A 16,353-nucleotide genomic window follows, 5' to 3' on the forward strand; every position below is an offset into this window, starting at 1 on the left:
TTTGCTGTTTTGTATCAGAAAAAAAATCAATAGAGCGTAAGTCAAAATTTTATTCTCCATGTGGAACACAGCAACCAGATGAGTTAATCTTTTTGCAAAGCCTAACATCATTGAACATCAACTACTGAGTCAGAAAATGAGCCATGTGCCTTTCATAAAGAAATACGACTAATAGGCATTTATTGCCTTTCTTTTTCTTTTTTTTTTAAAACAAATGTACTCTGAAGCAAGCATCAGAAACATGGTTATTACCCACAAAAAATCCTGCCTTTGAGAGGCCTACCAATTAAATCCCACTGGGTGAGTCAGACAAAAGAGTCCTGTTGCCCACAGATTGGGAGAAAATATTTGCAAATGATGTGACCGGCAAGGGATTAGTCTCCAATATCTACAAACAGCTCATGTGGCTTAATATCATCAAAACAAACAACCCAGTCAAAAAATGGGGAGAAGACCTAAATAGACATTTTTCCAAGGAAGACATATGGATGGCCAAGAGGCACATGAAAAGGTGTTCAACATCGCTAAGGATTAGAGAAATGCAAATCAAAACTACAATGAGATATCACCTCACACAAGTCAAAATGGCCATCATCAGAAAATCCACAAACGATAAATGCTGGGGAGGGTGTGGAGAAAAGGGAACCCTCTTACACTGTTGGTGGGAATGTAAATTGGTACAGCCACTATGGAGAACAGTATGGAGGTTCCTTAAAAAACTAAAAATAGAACTACCATATGACCCTGCAATCCCACTCTTGGGCATATATCCGGAGAAAAACATGGTGCGAAAGGATACATGCACCCCAACGTTCATTGCAGCACTGTTTACAACAGCCAAGACATGGAAGCCACCTAATTGTCCATCGACAAAGGAATGGATAAAGAAGAAGTGGTACATATATACAATGGAATATTACTCGGCCATAAAAAAAGAATGAAATAATGCCATTTGCAGCAACATGGATGGACCTAGAGATGTCATACTGAGTGAAGTAAGTCTGCCAGAGAAAGAGAAGTATCGTATGATATCGTTTATATGTGGAATCTAAAAAGAAGTGATACAAATGAACATATTTACAAAAAGAAACGGACTCACAGACTTAGAGAATAAACTTATGGTTACCAGGGGGGAAGGGTGGAGGGGAGGGATAGTTAGGGAGTTTGGGATTGACATGTACACACTGCTATATTTAAAAAGGATAACCAACAAAGACTTACTATATAGCACAGGGAACTCTGCTAAATGTTATGTGGCAGCCTGGATGGGAGGGGAATCTGGGGGAGAATGGATACATGTATATGTATGGTGAAGTCGCTTTGCTGTGCACCTGAAACTATCACGACATTGTTAACTGGCTATACAATATAAAATGAAAAGTAAAAAAAAAAAAAAGTGTCCTGTTGTGATTAATGAGAATTCATTGGCCACCCCTGGAAGATTCACTCAGGGGAAGTAGACATTGTATCCCCTCTTCCTCCTGAAGTTTATGATAAAATTAATGGTGATGAATTGAGAACCGTGATTCTGTGAATGGCAGGCAGGGCACTTAGACTATGAGAAAGTGCAGTCTTTACTGTTACCTCCTCTGAAATGTGAACGGTGGGGTGGGGGGGGGGCTCATGTGTCAACAAGGGAAGGGAAATTCTCAGAGGTGATGACTCTCCAGTGTTTTAATCTTATCACGTCTAAGGAGCCACCTCCACCCCCCAGAAGATGAGCATGACAAGGTCAGTTATAGAATACACTGTGCTGCATCTTTCGCACATCTGAAACGTAGAGTGTATAGTTTTGGCCCCTCCACTCAAAAACTCACACTCCTATCCATCCTTTAAGATTCTACTTAAGCACACTCTCTTTGGTGAGGTACCTCCCTAGCCCACCTATTTTGTAAGGCACATACTAGGTGCTAAAAGACATGGGAAGATGATAAAGACATGGGTTTATACCGCATCCCTTCACCATATTCTATGCTCCACGACATGACAACTTAGGCTGATGCACATACCAAGTGGGTCGTCAGCCGCAGGAACCATCCACTGATGACGTCTCCAGCTGGTCGGAGTGGAGCAGGCATTCTGCTAAGCTCTGCCGCCTCTGATAATCTCTTGCTGTTTGTAACTTTTGAAGGGCCAAAGACTGATTTACTGGGAGTTACCTCATTTCCAAAGGCGCGTGATTTCTCAGCCCTTTCACCACTCAGGAATGGAAATCTCTTCAAGGCAGGTGTCTGGGATATCAGGGTCCACGTGTTTGGCGAGTAGCCGGTGGGTAATCAAGCAATAAAATGGAGTCACCTGTTATATCACTACCAGTTCCCGCAGGTGCATTTCAAATTCCCCACACCGGCTACAGGCCACGGCTGATGGATGTGTTGCCGAGGTAAATCCTGTGCCTTACACTGAGCCACGCTGGCCAATCAGAAGTCAACATGCCATTAACCCTGTCATTGCCTGTATTACCCGCAGAGAACGCTGGCTCAGTGTGGCCAACTGTCAGCCCATTGTGCCACCATGGGATTGGTCATCAATCTGAAGCTTCCTGTGCAGAAAGCCTTCATGTCTTGTGCAAGTCCTTCAGCCTGCAACGTCACGCAGCACTATTTGCGCCAAGAATACGGTAGATGTAGGCTGCACCTTGGATCAGTAAGATTGATAAAGGATCTCATTTTAATAATGGCTGTCTATCCATTTCCAAGGTCAGTCAATAAACTCAAGAATCACAGATGAGGCAAAACAACTTTTTGATCTAGGGGACTGGCTCACACGGCGGCGTATTTCACATGCTTGGTCCCCTCCCACTAAGTGCCTCCCTGGCACACATACACACACATTTCCAAACACTCCCTGGGAGGGTAGCGGCACTGCCCTCTCTGGGAATCACTGCATTATATACACTGGTGCTTGTCATTGCTCTGGAAGCACGTGGTGCAGTGAGTGGACACCTCAATCCTAGCCGATCACAGGAGTGGCCTGACAGCTGCCGTACCCTATCCACAGTCCCTTCCACGATTCTCTCCTGTGGTCCCCACAACATTCGTGGACCTCTCCAGTCATCTACTCCTAAGAGAGACTGGTGGCTGAAGCTCTGTCTTTAAGAACCAAAGAACATTATGTGCAGAAGGGTGACTTCCTGTCTTTCACTTCTCCTGAGGGTAAGGCAAGAGGATGTGCATGTATAAGCTCAGCAAGAGAAGCTGGAATTTTATGTAAAGCAGAATTCATACCTTGGCAGTGTGATCTGAAGCAGGTTCCAGAGGCAGGCTGTGTCCTGAGCCACTAGAGGACCTTCCCTTTTGCAACCTCGCTGAGAAAAAGCTCCGTAAAAATAGGCGGCTGTGCAGCTGCTTCTTTCCGTAGCTGGGCCCAAGAATTTGCTTCCTCTGATGTTTGTAACATTGTGCCTGCTTCAGCCCCACTCATGCAAGCCAACCTCTCACTAGACCCAAAGCAAGCCTCTTCTCCAGCCATCCTACCCCTCCACTTCTAGTCTTTGTTCTTGCTACATTCACCCGTGGTGAAATTATATAAATGGTTACCAGGCCCAGGAAACTCCACTCTTTGGGAAACCCCTTAGGTGCTAGTGCCTTTCATCTCTGAGTCAATCTCTCTGTGTATTCCCACAGCCCGTTGCTTGTGCCGCTGCTGTAACCATCATGTCTACCTGATTCGTTGTGCATGTTTGCCATAGCCTCCTGTTCCCAAACTACAAACTCACGGGAGCAGGAATAATATTTTATGCATCCGTTTGCTGCACCAAAAAAACCCCAGGACTCTGCATAGAGTAGTTGTTCAACTGGTGTTTGCTGAATGAATGAATGAATTATATTTGTGTTGCTGGACACACATGACTCCATACTGAAATAAAGAAACAGGATTTTAAAAGGATTTATTTACGTTTGAACTTCAAAGTTCGACATGATGAAAATTCAGCAACTTGAGAAAAAATATTGAAAAATAGGCTTAGCTGTCTAAGCCTGAGTGTATCTAGTTGTGCTGTCATCAACCTCCACTTTTTTTTTCTTTCTTTCTTTTTTTTTTTTTTAATAAATTTGTTTATTTATTTTTGGCTGGGTTGGGTCTTCGTTGCTGAGCGCGGGCTTTCTCTAGTTGTGGCGAGCGGGGGCTACTCTTTGTTGTGGTGCACAGGCTTCTCATTGCAGTGGCTTCTCTTGTTGCAGAGCACAGGCTCTAGGTGTGTGGGCTTCAGTAGTTGTGGCACGCGGGCTTAGTAGTTGTGGCGCACGGGCTTAGTTGCTCCGCAGCATGTGGGATCTTCCCGGACCAGGGCTTGAATCCACACTGGCAGGCAGATTCTTAACCACTGCGCCACCAGGGAAGTCCCATGGACCTCCACTTTAAAGATGATGAGAACCAAAGCCACAAGGCAAGTTGTATTCCATTGCTGATAAACTTCATAACTAGTTCCTTAGAATCTCAGCTCAAAGCCACCCTACTATTATTTTGAAATGAAGACACTTGTGATGAAAGATTAGATGCCATGTTCGTTTCTTCTGACGCCCAAAGGCAGTTTTGAGCACTTTGCCTTCTCTGTTCCATTTATTTACTAAATTCCCAAGATCATAATGATGAAAACCAGCCCTTGCAAGTGTTCTGCAAGGCAGACTTATCAGAAGAGTGACCACTACTGGAGTTTCTCAAATGGCAAGACAAACAAATAAGCAAAAATCCACAATTCTTGTGTAAGGTTGAAATCAGAAATTTCTTTTTTATTAGCTACTAAAGGTCCTAGCAAGTTTCTGACAGAAGCATAGATAGAAAATGGAAACAAATACCTTGCTGGGAATGTCTCCCTGCTTGCCCTAATCTTGACTACAGCAATAACGCATTGCTGAACGGTCAAAGCGCACCATGTTATCTGTGCCAATGACATGATAAGTGGGTGCGTTCCCAAGGAAGCAAAACATATGCAAGCAGGTCCTGTGCACCCAGGGTTCTGGCTGAGGACTGACGGAGGCTGCCAGGGCCACAATATCTTTTTTCTGGGCAAATAAAGCCAGCTGTGACCCTCTGCTTTCCAGCAGGGGACCCCACCCTCCCTGCCATCTCATCAGGCCCATCATTGTGCCACCAGCAAGGTTCTCTTCCAGCATCCACTTCATCTCCTACTTCTACAGCATTTCACTGTCTCCTTTTACAGCCATGACAAGTAAGATCTGAACTGTGTCCAAACAAGTGCATGAAAACAGGCCCTTATTGGGAGATAAGTTAGCAGAGCGAGAAAGTCAGAGAGACAGCCAACATGGTGGTATTTTGCCTTCTCAGCAGGAATTAGTATCAACTCATGTACCAACCCAAGTGATATAATCAAGGCAGGGCCCGAAAATGTTCAGCATTCATTCTCAGAGTCCTGCTAAGAAATGACCTCCCACCTGTGTAATGAATGGCTGAATTTGAAGGAATGCAGCCTGCTTAATAGCTACTATTGATATTATTTACAAAATAAGAGAGAAAAACACCGTTTGATATGTTTTGTTGAAAGTGTGTCATTGTGGTTTGTAGAAAGCTCTTGAAGATGTGAAGGGGGTGGCATGGGGACTTTGGAGATGGGAAGGAGGGTGAGTGGCCATCAGGTGGTTGGTGGGCATGAGGTGGGCTATTAGGAGTTCTACAACTTTCACCCATGGGAGACCTGACCTGGGATGAAAAGTTAAATCCTCCCCCTGCTGAGGAGAGCCTTCTTAGGTCTGTCCGGGAGCACCTGGGGCTTAGGGTCAGCTGACTTCTGGCACTGCACTCTCCTCCGTTATTCCAGAACCTTCTCTCACCTGACACCAATGATGCACAGATGCCCTGACTATTCCCAGCCCACTGATTCTCTCTCAAAAGGGCAGGTTCCCTTGTGTGATAAAGCACAGATATCAGATGAAAGTGCAGCTTTCAGAGACCACGGAAGACCCTGTTGCATTTGCAGAAACTGACTAAAACCCAAACAAAACAGACTTTTTTTTCTTTCCCCACTTACCCCACCCACCACCAAATCATCCTTTGTTTTTTTTCAAAGTCATAAGAGGCACAAACAGGTAGCAAGAAGGCATGAGTGAAGCGTCCCCCGCCGAGCGCGTTCTTTTGGCCGTGGTGAGTGATCTGTCCTCCGTTCAGGTGATGACAGTGGGGCCCCTCCGGCCGGTTCTCTCGTGAATCTGGGATATTTTCAGCGCGATGGCTATGAGGGGGCTCAGCACTGCCTGGAAAAGGAGGAAGAAAGTCTGTGAACAACTCGAGTCAGTCACAGGAGGGCCGCAGGGATGGGTTTCTATTCCAAGCATCTGGATTCAGTTCTGATTTGCAGATCCGTACACCTGTTCTCTGGTCCCTGGTTTCCTCTTCTGTAAGAGGAGACTGAGTGGGCGGGGGGTTAGGGGGAGGAGAGGGAGCAGTTGATCTCCAAAGTCTTACCTGGCTCCCAAAAACATTGCTCTAAGATGGGAACTTGCACAACCCAACTACGAGAGTATTGAAGCATTTCAGGACCAGAGCGCTGTGAATCGAGGAAGTTCAGAAAACCCCATAGTCTTCCTCTGCTACATTCCCTCCCCAACACACACCCGCCCCCCCGCCACACACACGTGCGTGAACTTGAGGAAAAACACTCATTCTCCATCCTAAGTCCATGGACCTGATGAACCTACTCTCCTGATGTTTTGGAGAAGACAGACCAATCCATCAGCTAGTGCTGCAGAAAATAACTGCTCATTTCTTCCCATCATATAACACAGTGGCTCATGGGGCACCTCAGCGTCCCCTAGAAGGAGGTGGGGAGGTTTGGTGAAGGACATGAAGGGGAGTAGGAATCACGTCTTGCCCTTTAGCTGCGCATCATTTCATGAGACTCAGGCAGTGTTTTCCAAAGTGAGGAGCACACACCACTCAAGATGATTTTAGGTGGTGCAGGAGATTATTTTAGATGGTGCACGGGCATGGCACCAGAACACTGAGAAAGTCAGTCTATTTTCCATTCTTCTTCAATCCTCCTAATTTCATCAAAGAGGAAATCTATTTGCTGCCAATCTTTAACACTTTTACCAGGACAGAGCATGCCTCAGACAAGAGTTACCTAGATAGAAGGTAATATCATTGTATTTTTTATTGCATTTACTTTTTAGGATGAATTTTATTTATCAAGGGATACTGTTTTATTTATCAAGGGAGTTTACCTAGGGATACTGTTTTTTTCCATGGAGAGCACTGATGTAAGCTTTCTATAATAAAAAAATAGATTTAAGTGAAAACAAAGTTAAGTCCATTTAAAGACGAATACTAATATAGGGGTACTGGCAGAAAAGAAGTTTGGGAAATACTGGCATAAGGGGAAAAAAGACAGCATATTGAGGAAAATAAAACCTGTATTTTTGGAGGGGAGAGAAAGATTCTATTACTCGCAACCTTCACGTATTTCTAACAGATAGAGGGACGGAGGGAATGCATGCATTCTAATCAGACAGCAAGAGCCCAAGCAAACACCCAGGGCACCAGAAGCACAGGTAGCCCAGTTGTCCTGAGTGGAGTGTGGACACAGGGCATTCCTGAGCCATAAGTGAGCAAGACTTGTTTGGAGAGACCTAACCACCAGGGCCAAGTGTAAGGTTTTAATTCATTAGGTAAGGGGAGATGTTGGAGGTTTCTGAGCTAAAAGGTGACACTGTCAGAGCTGTGTTTGGAAAGAATGCTCTAGCAGCAAGTCTCATAGTTTAATACATTTATGGCTAAATCTATTACATTATCTCACTCTATAAAGATGACGAGATGAAGCAGCGCAGATGTAATCTTGGAAGCCAGAAGAGAGATGAAAATCTAGAGCCTTTTCACAACTACACAAGCAAGTGCTGCTTCCTTCTGGTTCCACGTCCATAAACTTGATACACAGAAACAGAAGCATTTCTTTTCCTTTTAATAACCCAACTGGTGCCCAGAAAAATTTTCCACTGGCACATTTTGCCAGGCCCTGTTCCACAGGATGCCCATAGGGCAGCATCTGGATTCTTTAAGAGCCAAGCACCCACTTCGTATAGATGTCAGATTATTAGCTTTCCTCCTCTTCCTGTCTTCTCTCCCCTCTTTCCTTCTTTCCCCCTTTTCGGCTATCTAACTCTACATAACACCTATAAGAGAGGTAAAGTGAGGACAGAGAAAGAGAATAAAGCTAAAATCAATCACTTTGAGGTCCTGGAGGATGAATAAAGCTAAAATATCCTATCAATTTAAGAAAATGCAGTGAAACTGAATTTGAAACCCTAACCCTAACCCTCACTTTTTTTTTAACTGAAAATTAAGACATATTTTGTTTGACAGCATTGTGAGTTTCAAGATTAAGGATTTTCTACTCCTTACCTTTAAGTGGTGGTACCTACTGGCAAGAGGGTAAGGGAGCACAGTTGTAACCGATACTGTAAACACTGCAGATGTTCTCTTAACTGATCTCTGCTGAACTCTACAGATGAACCTATGCTGCGCATTTCTTCTGTAAACCATCCTGACTGAGGTCCACTGCACACTGGATGTCTGTGACTAACAGATGACTCTCTACCATGCTCACCTACTTCTGCCTCTAGCAGTTATGTGCTTATTAGGAGTCAGTTACGTTTGTTCCTAAATATGTTAATGCCTGTTGTACTTGTTATTGAAACTATGAATTTATTAAATTATATGTAAACCAGGGAAATGTGAGAATAAATAGGAAGAGTTCTTTCTATGAAAATTAAGTTGAATGTTTTGAAAAGAATTAGATAATGGTGATTAGCCATGCCTGTCCAATTAGATGTGAGTGAGATGCTGTAAAGTACTGGGGAGAATTTTTTAAAGTATAGAAAGTTCTTTTTTCAGATTGCCTCACAAGTGGCCTTAAGTTCCCACTGACAATAAAGAAATTAAAGGTGAACATTACAGATGATGAATTATGAGTGGGACTCTTTTGAAGAAAGATAATCACAACACCAAAGAGTATGCTCATATTCAAAGAAAAGGTGTTGGACCAAAATTAAAAGATTGGCAAAAAAACATACATTTATATGTTTTGTGCTAAAAATAGAATGGTCAAGATATGTGTACATTTAATTACCCCTTTTAACTCTCTTTTTGGAGTAGTGAATTAAGTACTTGTTCCTTATCCTGACCATGTCAGAGAAGAAGGCTTCCATGGTAATTATGCAAACTGAAAGGAAGGAAACACATTTTTGGAAGTTCTCTATGAGGAAGACCTTGAACATGGGAGCTCCCACCCTGAGCAAAGAGTTCCAGGCCAGCCTGACACAGAAGCTGTGGAACAATCTGCCCTCAAGAGACCGTGAGGGTTTGGGAAGAAAAACATCAGTGATGATCATCATGGACTGAATACTACTGAGGTCCTTTCACACATTTTTCAGGAACCCAGAAAGTCTTTACATGCTTGTAGGATCCTAGGGAATTCTGGGAGAGACCCCTAAAAGTGCCCAAGTTTGAATTTTTTGCCAGCCTTGTGAAATGCGAGCTTCAAGTCATAATTTAAGGATCATAAAGTATTTTTTTTTCTTGCTAGAGTGTGCATGTGAACGTGTGTGTGTACACAGAATGCATGGTCTAGAATGAATGGTCACACCATGAGAGCAGGAGCTTTGTCTAATTTAGGGCTAGAAAAGTGCTGTTACTTAGGAGGCATTGAATAAATATTGGTGGAATAAAAGGATGCTATATCAGTTTGATGAAAAGAAAATGATGAGGCTGATAGAGACTTCTGTGGCCATTCATGAAGGGCACTCTGGGTGAGCCGGAGGGTCAGTAGTACCGAATTTTTACTGTCACGTTTTTCTCTAGAAATCACAGCTTTGGTACGTGTGACTCCCAGATACTTTTCTCATTTCATCAACCATTCATCATGGAAAAGAGAGAGAGGGAGATTCATTTTTCTGAAACAATTGGAAAGGCCCTCAGACTGGGGAGTGAGAAGAGGGGTGAAAAATTAGAAGCCTGCAGATGTGAAATTTCTGAGGAGGAGCTGGACACAGAGCTTAAGAAACAGAGAGGAGCATGGGATGATCTAATTTGATTCTTTCATGTGACAGATGAGGAAACTGAGCCCAGAGAGGAGATATGATTGGCCCAGGGTCACACGTCTGTTTGGTGGCTGAGCTGGGATAAGAACATATTGATTCTTCCTCTACTACTCTTTCCATGACACAATTCTGAACACGAGACCCGTGAATGACAAGGAAAAACAGAGCGGACAAGATGAGCCTAAGAGGAGAGATAAAGAAAAAGTAGGATCGTCATCCCACTGTAGTAGACCAGTCCCACATCAGATGAGGGCTCATATAGGACTGATTAGCCATCCCCACTGGCCAAGAACAGGTGGACAGTTCCAAGATGACTCTTGGTGAATAAAGGAAATAAACTAATAGAGACTATAATCTATTAGAAATATAGCATCTTTTTTCTAATTCCAGTGCTTCTTAGAGTGCTTGACATAGCTTTTCTACACTCAAGAGTAGGACACAGTGAGAGCTCATCCTGCAGCAAACGGCATCGGCAATGCCTCCATTCGAGGGTATTCACACCGCGGCTCCATTCAACCTTGGAGGTTTGGGTGGCTTTTGCTGTCATCTCAAGTTAATAAGCCTAGAGAGGGAAATGGAGTCTGTCTCTATTTAAAATTCTGATACTTTGTTCATCATGGACTTTTTTGCATTGGTTTTGATTTTTTAAAGTATTGCATTACAATATTTATCTTGAGTACTGAATTTTTTGGCACCCCTTAAATTCTACACCCTGCTAACCTCAGCCTCATCCTAGCCCTGTGTTAGGCTTTAACCTGTTCATACCCCGCGGAAGGAAAGAGAAGCTTTCTTCTTTCCCTTTCTTTTTCATCTTCTCTCTTGTTCTATATTGTTGTTGTTTTGATTCACATTCATGTACATTGGAGCCATAAAAACAAGCCCCTAACAAATGAACTTCTTACCCTGACCGGCAATAGACAAGGAGAGGTGTAAATGATCTGAATGTCACAAGACTCAAAGTAAATAGTTAACTGATTTTTTTGGAGAAAAACAAATGCTAACCAGAAACACAATCACTTATTAAGTAAAATTTGTCCGAATCTGTGGAGGGAGCCCAGGGCTTGGCTGGTCCCAATGAGGACTGTGCATGAGGAGAGTCAGAGAAGTATCCATGTGGGAAGGAGCGCACGCGGAAGACAGTACTTATCCTAGTTCATGGTTTGAGGCGGGTAATAAAACCTGGAGAATGCAGATCATTCAACAACATAAAACACTGACATTCTGACATCCATAAAATAGGGATTTACAACAAATGCCACGTTTCCCTGATGCTTAGAGGCAACTTGCATCAACACTCCTTCTTGGGTTAAAGATGAACCACCTTTCTCTCATGATTTCATTCAAACATTCATTTTTAGTCCGTGCGCAGTCTGCTTAGTCTAAGGCAGTGGGTCTCAAACTTGAGTGTATCAGGATCACCTGGAGGGCCTGATAAACTGCAGATTGCTGGACTCCTCCCCTGGAGTTGCTGATTTAGGACATCTGGGTTGGGGCCCAAGAATCTGCATGTCTTAACAAATTCCAGGTGATGCTGACGCTGCTGGTCCTAGAACCACACTTTGAGAACCTCTGTCCTAAGGTACGCCCATGAGTGTGCCTGTCTTGCTCGAGCTGGAGGCTAGGTTGCCTTGTTTGTTCACATGATCCCACTCCTCGGCCATAGCTGACTGGACCAGGAGTAGGTCCCTGACCTACAGGCAGCTGATCCATAGGCTGGCCAGTGACTGAGCAATAGCCTGAGGCAAAACTTGAACCAGCTGATCAGATTTTTTTCTGATCAATTTTTTTAAATTGGTAAGTAATGAAAGAATAAGCCAGCCAGCAGTGGGAGCTAAATTAACCACGAGGTTATAATTCACTAATCACAAGGGCATAAGGCGCCAGGGTAATCCAGGATTACGAGAAAGCAGAGATTCTGAGAAATATGAAAAACTCTAAGAAATTTAGAAAAGATCTTGGAGAAATAAAAATTAAACAGAGCAGAGGGAAATTAATAAAGAGTTGGTAGAGAGAAAAGGATGGCGTACGTCACAATAATCTCGAAAGTAAAGATCCACTAACTCCTGCCAGGCGGGCCTGAATCAATAACTTGCTCGAGGTCTAGTGTCTGAGACCTGGCCCTATTCTTGGATTTCTTGAGTTACCTTTGGTCTGTTTGTGCACTAAAATGAATCAAAATTTTAAAACAAAATCACACTAATAAACAAACCCCGAGTATGTTTTTCTTGGATCATTTTGAGGAACCATCATTATCCAGCTTTCTACCACCAGTGAGAAAAAGCTTTTTTTCCTCATAAAACTAAACCTCTTGCAAATTGAAATTACCTTCCTCACCAAATCAGCTCATGGCACCACCTTCCCCTTTCTGCTACTAGCAGATCCCACCAATCTCTCCATCAGCTGGGCTGGAAGTGCACTTTGGTGAGTCTTTCTCTCTTTTCCCCACATCTAAGCAGTCACCCACTCCTTCTCATCCCATGGCTCCTTCCTTTAACACAGTCCCCTACTACCCCTGGCTTGCAGGAGTCTGCTAACTCCTCTCAGGCTCACCAGAGTGCGCTTTTAGGAACCCAAATGTAAAAGTCCTGGATGGTTTCCTAAGCCTAAGGTCTGCCCTCGCAGTATGGCTGTCAGCTTCCTGACAGTTGGGTCTTACCCTCTCTGGTAGGCAGAATACTATGCCTCAACCCCCAAAGATATCATGTCCTATCCCCTGCAATCTGTGAATGTGACCTTATTTGGAAAAAGGGTCTTTGCAGATGTGGTTAAGTGAAAGATTCTGAGATGACAAGATTATCCTGGATTTTCCAGCTGGGCCCTAAATGCAATCACAAGAGTCCTTATAGGAGAGGGTCAGAGGGAGATCATATGCACACACAGAGGAGAAAGTGATGTGGCGATGGGGACAGAGATAGTGGTCACCAGCCGAAGAATGCCTGCAGCCACCAGAAGATGGAAGAGCGAGGAAAAGATCCTCTCCCACAGGCTCCAAAGGGAGTGTGTGCCTGCCGACACCTTGATTTCAGAATTCTGGCCTCTTGAACTCTGAGGAAATACATTTCTATTGTTTTAAGTAACCCAGTTTGTGGTGATTTGTTACACAGCAGCCAAAGGAAATGAGTACACCCCTCCTTTCCACAATTCCTCCCCAGTCTTCTGCCTGCTCCTTGTCTCACCCCACTGCACCCCTTGAACGGTGACCCCTCAGGCCACGCTCTTCTCCACTTTTACATGTGTTGTTCTTTCATTTTGGACCGATGCTGAAATCTCACCCATCCCTCAAGGCCTTTTTCATGAAATCTCTCTGATAGTCCCAGGAAGGATCTCTCCATTCTCTGACCCCTTCACTTGCTTCTCTGATGATTCCTTCTTATCTTGATTTACAGGAATTTGTAGGGGTTTTCTTTTCTCTCCTCTATCACATTTCAACTAAACTCTAAGTTACTAGAAGGCAAAATTTTTCTTAAATGTGTCTGTTTCCCTCCCAATACTATGTGTCTTGCCCATAAGAGATGCTGAAAGAAACGGTGGGCTTGGGATATTGTTTCGAGTGTTTAGTGCAGTGGGCGGTATAGTGAGAAACTCACTTGTGCTTTGCACCCCCTTCATCAGGAAGATTCGCCAGGACGAGATGAGACCGTCCAACCAGTCTCCCTCCTGCCTCTTCCTCAGCCCAAGGGGAAGCCAGGAACTGCTCTGCCTGTGAAGGGTTAGCAGGTGCTTGGGTGGTTCTAATTAGCACTAACTGCTAATGTGGAGATAGGGCTGAATGAAACCGTCACACTCCAGATTCAAAGAAAAGGAAAGCTGTCCAATCCGAGAAAGCAGGAAAGGGAAAGGACTATTAGGGAAAAGACCCTGTGCCCCTGCCCAGAGCAGTGCCCCAGACAGAGGACAGGACAACAGCAGAGGTGAAGGCAACCACACAGACCTGCACTCTCCCCCAGGACGGCGTGTGCCCTCTCCCTGCTCCATCCCCTCTGAGCTGTTTTATATGATCTGGAAAAGGGAAGGAGCCCCAAATGGCTACTGCTGAGCTTCTTGCCAACTCAGACGGGAGTTAGAGACCCATGCAATACAGAAATGTGACATTTCTTGCATCACAGGAGTCGTGGAAAAATCCATACCTGCTATAATTATAAACTTGGAGGCATCCTCTGGCTTTGTTTCCAATACGTCTCAGCATTGGAGAAAGTTTCTTTCTTTTCTTTTTTTTTTTTCTGAAGTCTTTTTTTAATTGAACTATAGTTGATGTACAATGTTGTGTTAGTTTCAGGTCTACAGCAAAGTGATTCAGTTATATATTCAGTTATACATATATAATTCAGTTATTTATATATATATATATATATATATATATTCTTTTACAGATTCTTTTCCCTTATAAGTTATTACAAAATATTGAGTATAGTTCTCTGTGCTATACAGTAGGGAGAAAGTTTCTGATTACATTGCCCTTCAAACCCTGAACACTTACACAATGTAACAGAGAGAGCCAAGTATAGGAATCTGTAACTAACTGTCAGGGCAAATTTATAAGGGCCCTGCCCAAAGAGGTAAGCAGGGGTGGAAATCTATGCCAGTTTCTCTCAGCAAGCCAGGCATCCTGGCAAGGGGCTGCATTTCCCCAGAGGAAGGGTACCTTTGTCTTTTCACAAAGATGCCATCCCCTAGCCTCACCACCCTGTGCATTCCCGCTGAGAGAGCCTTTTTCTAATTTGCACAAAGGGGCCCTAGAGGCGAGATGCTGTCCTGTTTACAGAAGCCCAGATTTGGGGTAACAAAGATGACTAGCTATTTCAAATCCACCTGAGAGGTGTCTAGAAGAGAAATTGTAACAAAAAAAAATCAAATACATTTGTTGCTAATAAAAGTTAAGTGAGGGCTTCCCTGGTGGCACAGTGGTTAAGAATGTGCCTGCCAATGCAGGGGACATGGGTTCAAACCCTGGTCCGGGAAGATCCCACACACCGCGGAGCAACTAAGCCCTTGAGCCACAACTACTGAGCCTGCGCTCTAGAGCCCACGAGCCACAACTACTGGGCCCGTGCACCACAACTACTGAAGCCCGCACGCCTAGAGCCCGTGCTCTGCAACAAGAGAAGCATGGCAATGAGAAGCCTGTGCACCACAACAAAGAGTAGCCCCCTCTGGCTGCAACTAGAGAAAGCCCGCGCTCAGCAACAAAGACCCAATGCAGCCAAAAATAAAAATAAATAAAATAAATAAATTTTAAAAAAAGATTGGTCCTTAAAAAAACAAAAAGTTAAGTGAAAATGCTAAACACTGCAAACATTTTGCTCTTTAATATAATACATACAACCACGGTCCTAACTTTAATCCCCTTTTCATGTAATAAATCTATCTATCCATCTTGATCCAAAGTGGACCTAAAATTAACCAAAATAGAGAATATGAAAAATGACTATACATAAATCTGAATTCCGAGCCCAACCCTGAGGGAACCCATCTATTTTGTGAATGTCAGAAAACAGGCCTCCATAAAAGCTCTCTTCTGAGGGGGAGAAAGCCATTCCAGGATATAAGCGATGAGATACTCCCAAAGAAGTTCAATCAAAGCAAAAACTAAGCTAGCGTTCTGGGAATGCAGTGACGAGCCTAACAGAAACCACACTGACCAGGCCAGTTGGGCCTCCTTCACAACCCTCCCCACCTTTGCAACTGACTTGGGACTTTAGGAAGCAAAAGGCAGTGCTTAGGTTGCAAATCCAAAATAAATCAGAGGAGTCATGAAGCCATTTTTCCTCTTTATTCCTATAAATTGGAGCTGCATTCGGTCCCTACTCAGAAGTACCGTGTTGGGCTGGAGAAGGAGAGAAAACAAACATGCTGGCCAGCATTTGGGGGCACGGCCAAAAGGCACTAAGCAGAATCTTGGTGGCCTTTCATTGTCCTGTCGTGCAAACACAGACCAACCTGCAAGAGTTCAGAGCTTCCATTTTATAGAACCGCTCCCCTGGTCACTCTTTCCCTTTTCCTCTTTCCTCTCTTCTCCCTTTCCATCCCCTCATCTGCCACCAAAAACATTGCAAAAAGGTGGGAAATGACTAACTGGTTCAGATCGCCACAATTTCTGCCTTCCTCCTCCAATGTCCCTATTGTGTCTTCACGTTTTGACTCCACAGCAGACTTCAAAGGTTTCCCTGATGTAGAATGCACTTTCCAGTTTAGAGGGAACCTAGAGTTGCCCACCTCCCTACCGCCACTTGCAAAACTGTTACCAGAAATATAACTGCAAGACTGAAAGCAGAGGTTTAAAATAAAAAGAACCACTCTCCAGTTC

The 16,353-nt window shown here is 43.9% G+C and overlaps 2 protein-coding genes across 2 annotated transcripts in view; both read right to left on the reverse strand.

The window, feature by feature from the left end:
- The window catches only part of PIP5K1B (phosphatidylinositol-4-phosphate 5-kinase type 1 beta), a 571,896-nt gene extending 569,524 nt beyond the window's left edge, over positions 1-2,372 (reverse strand). The window contains exon 1 of the mRNA XM_061200361.1: positions 2,010-2,372. The gene's annotated coding sequence lies outside the window, so the exon portion shown is untranslated. The remainder of the gene's footprint in view (positions 1-2,009) is intronic.
- A 2,324-nt stretch (positions 2,373-4,696) lies between these two features.
- The window catches only part of PGM5 (phosphoglucomutase 5), a 236,724-nt gene continuing 225,067 nt past the window's right edge, over positions 4,697-16,353 (reverse strand). The window contains exon 12 of the mRNA XM_061200368.1: positions 4,697-6,209. Coding sequence (XP_061056351.1) covers positions 6,120-6,209 — 90 coding nt within the window. The 3' untranslated portion in view covers positions 4,697-6,119. The remainder of the gene's footprint in view (positions 6,210-16,353) is intronic.

The sequence above is a fragment of the Eubalaena glacialis genome, chromosome 9 (assembly GCF_028564815.1).
Source record: "Eubalaena glacialis isolate mEubGla1 chromosome 9, mEubGla1.1.hap2.+ XY, whole genome shotgun sequence".
In the NCBI taxonomy this organism is placed as follows: Eukaryota; Metazoa; Chordata; class Mammalia; order Artiodactyla; family Balaenidae; genus Eubalaena; species Eubalaena glacialis.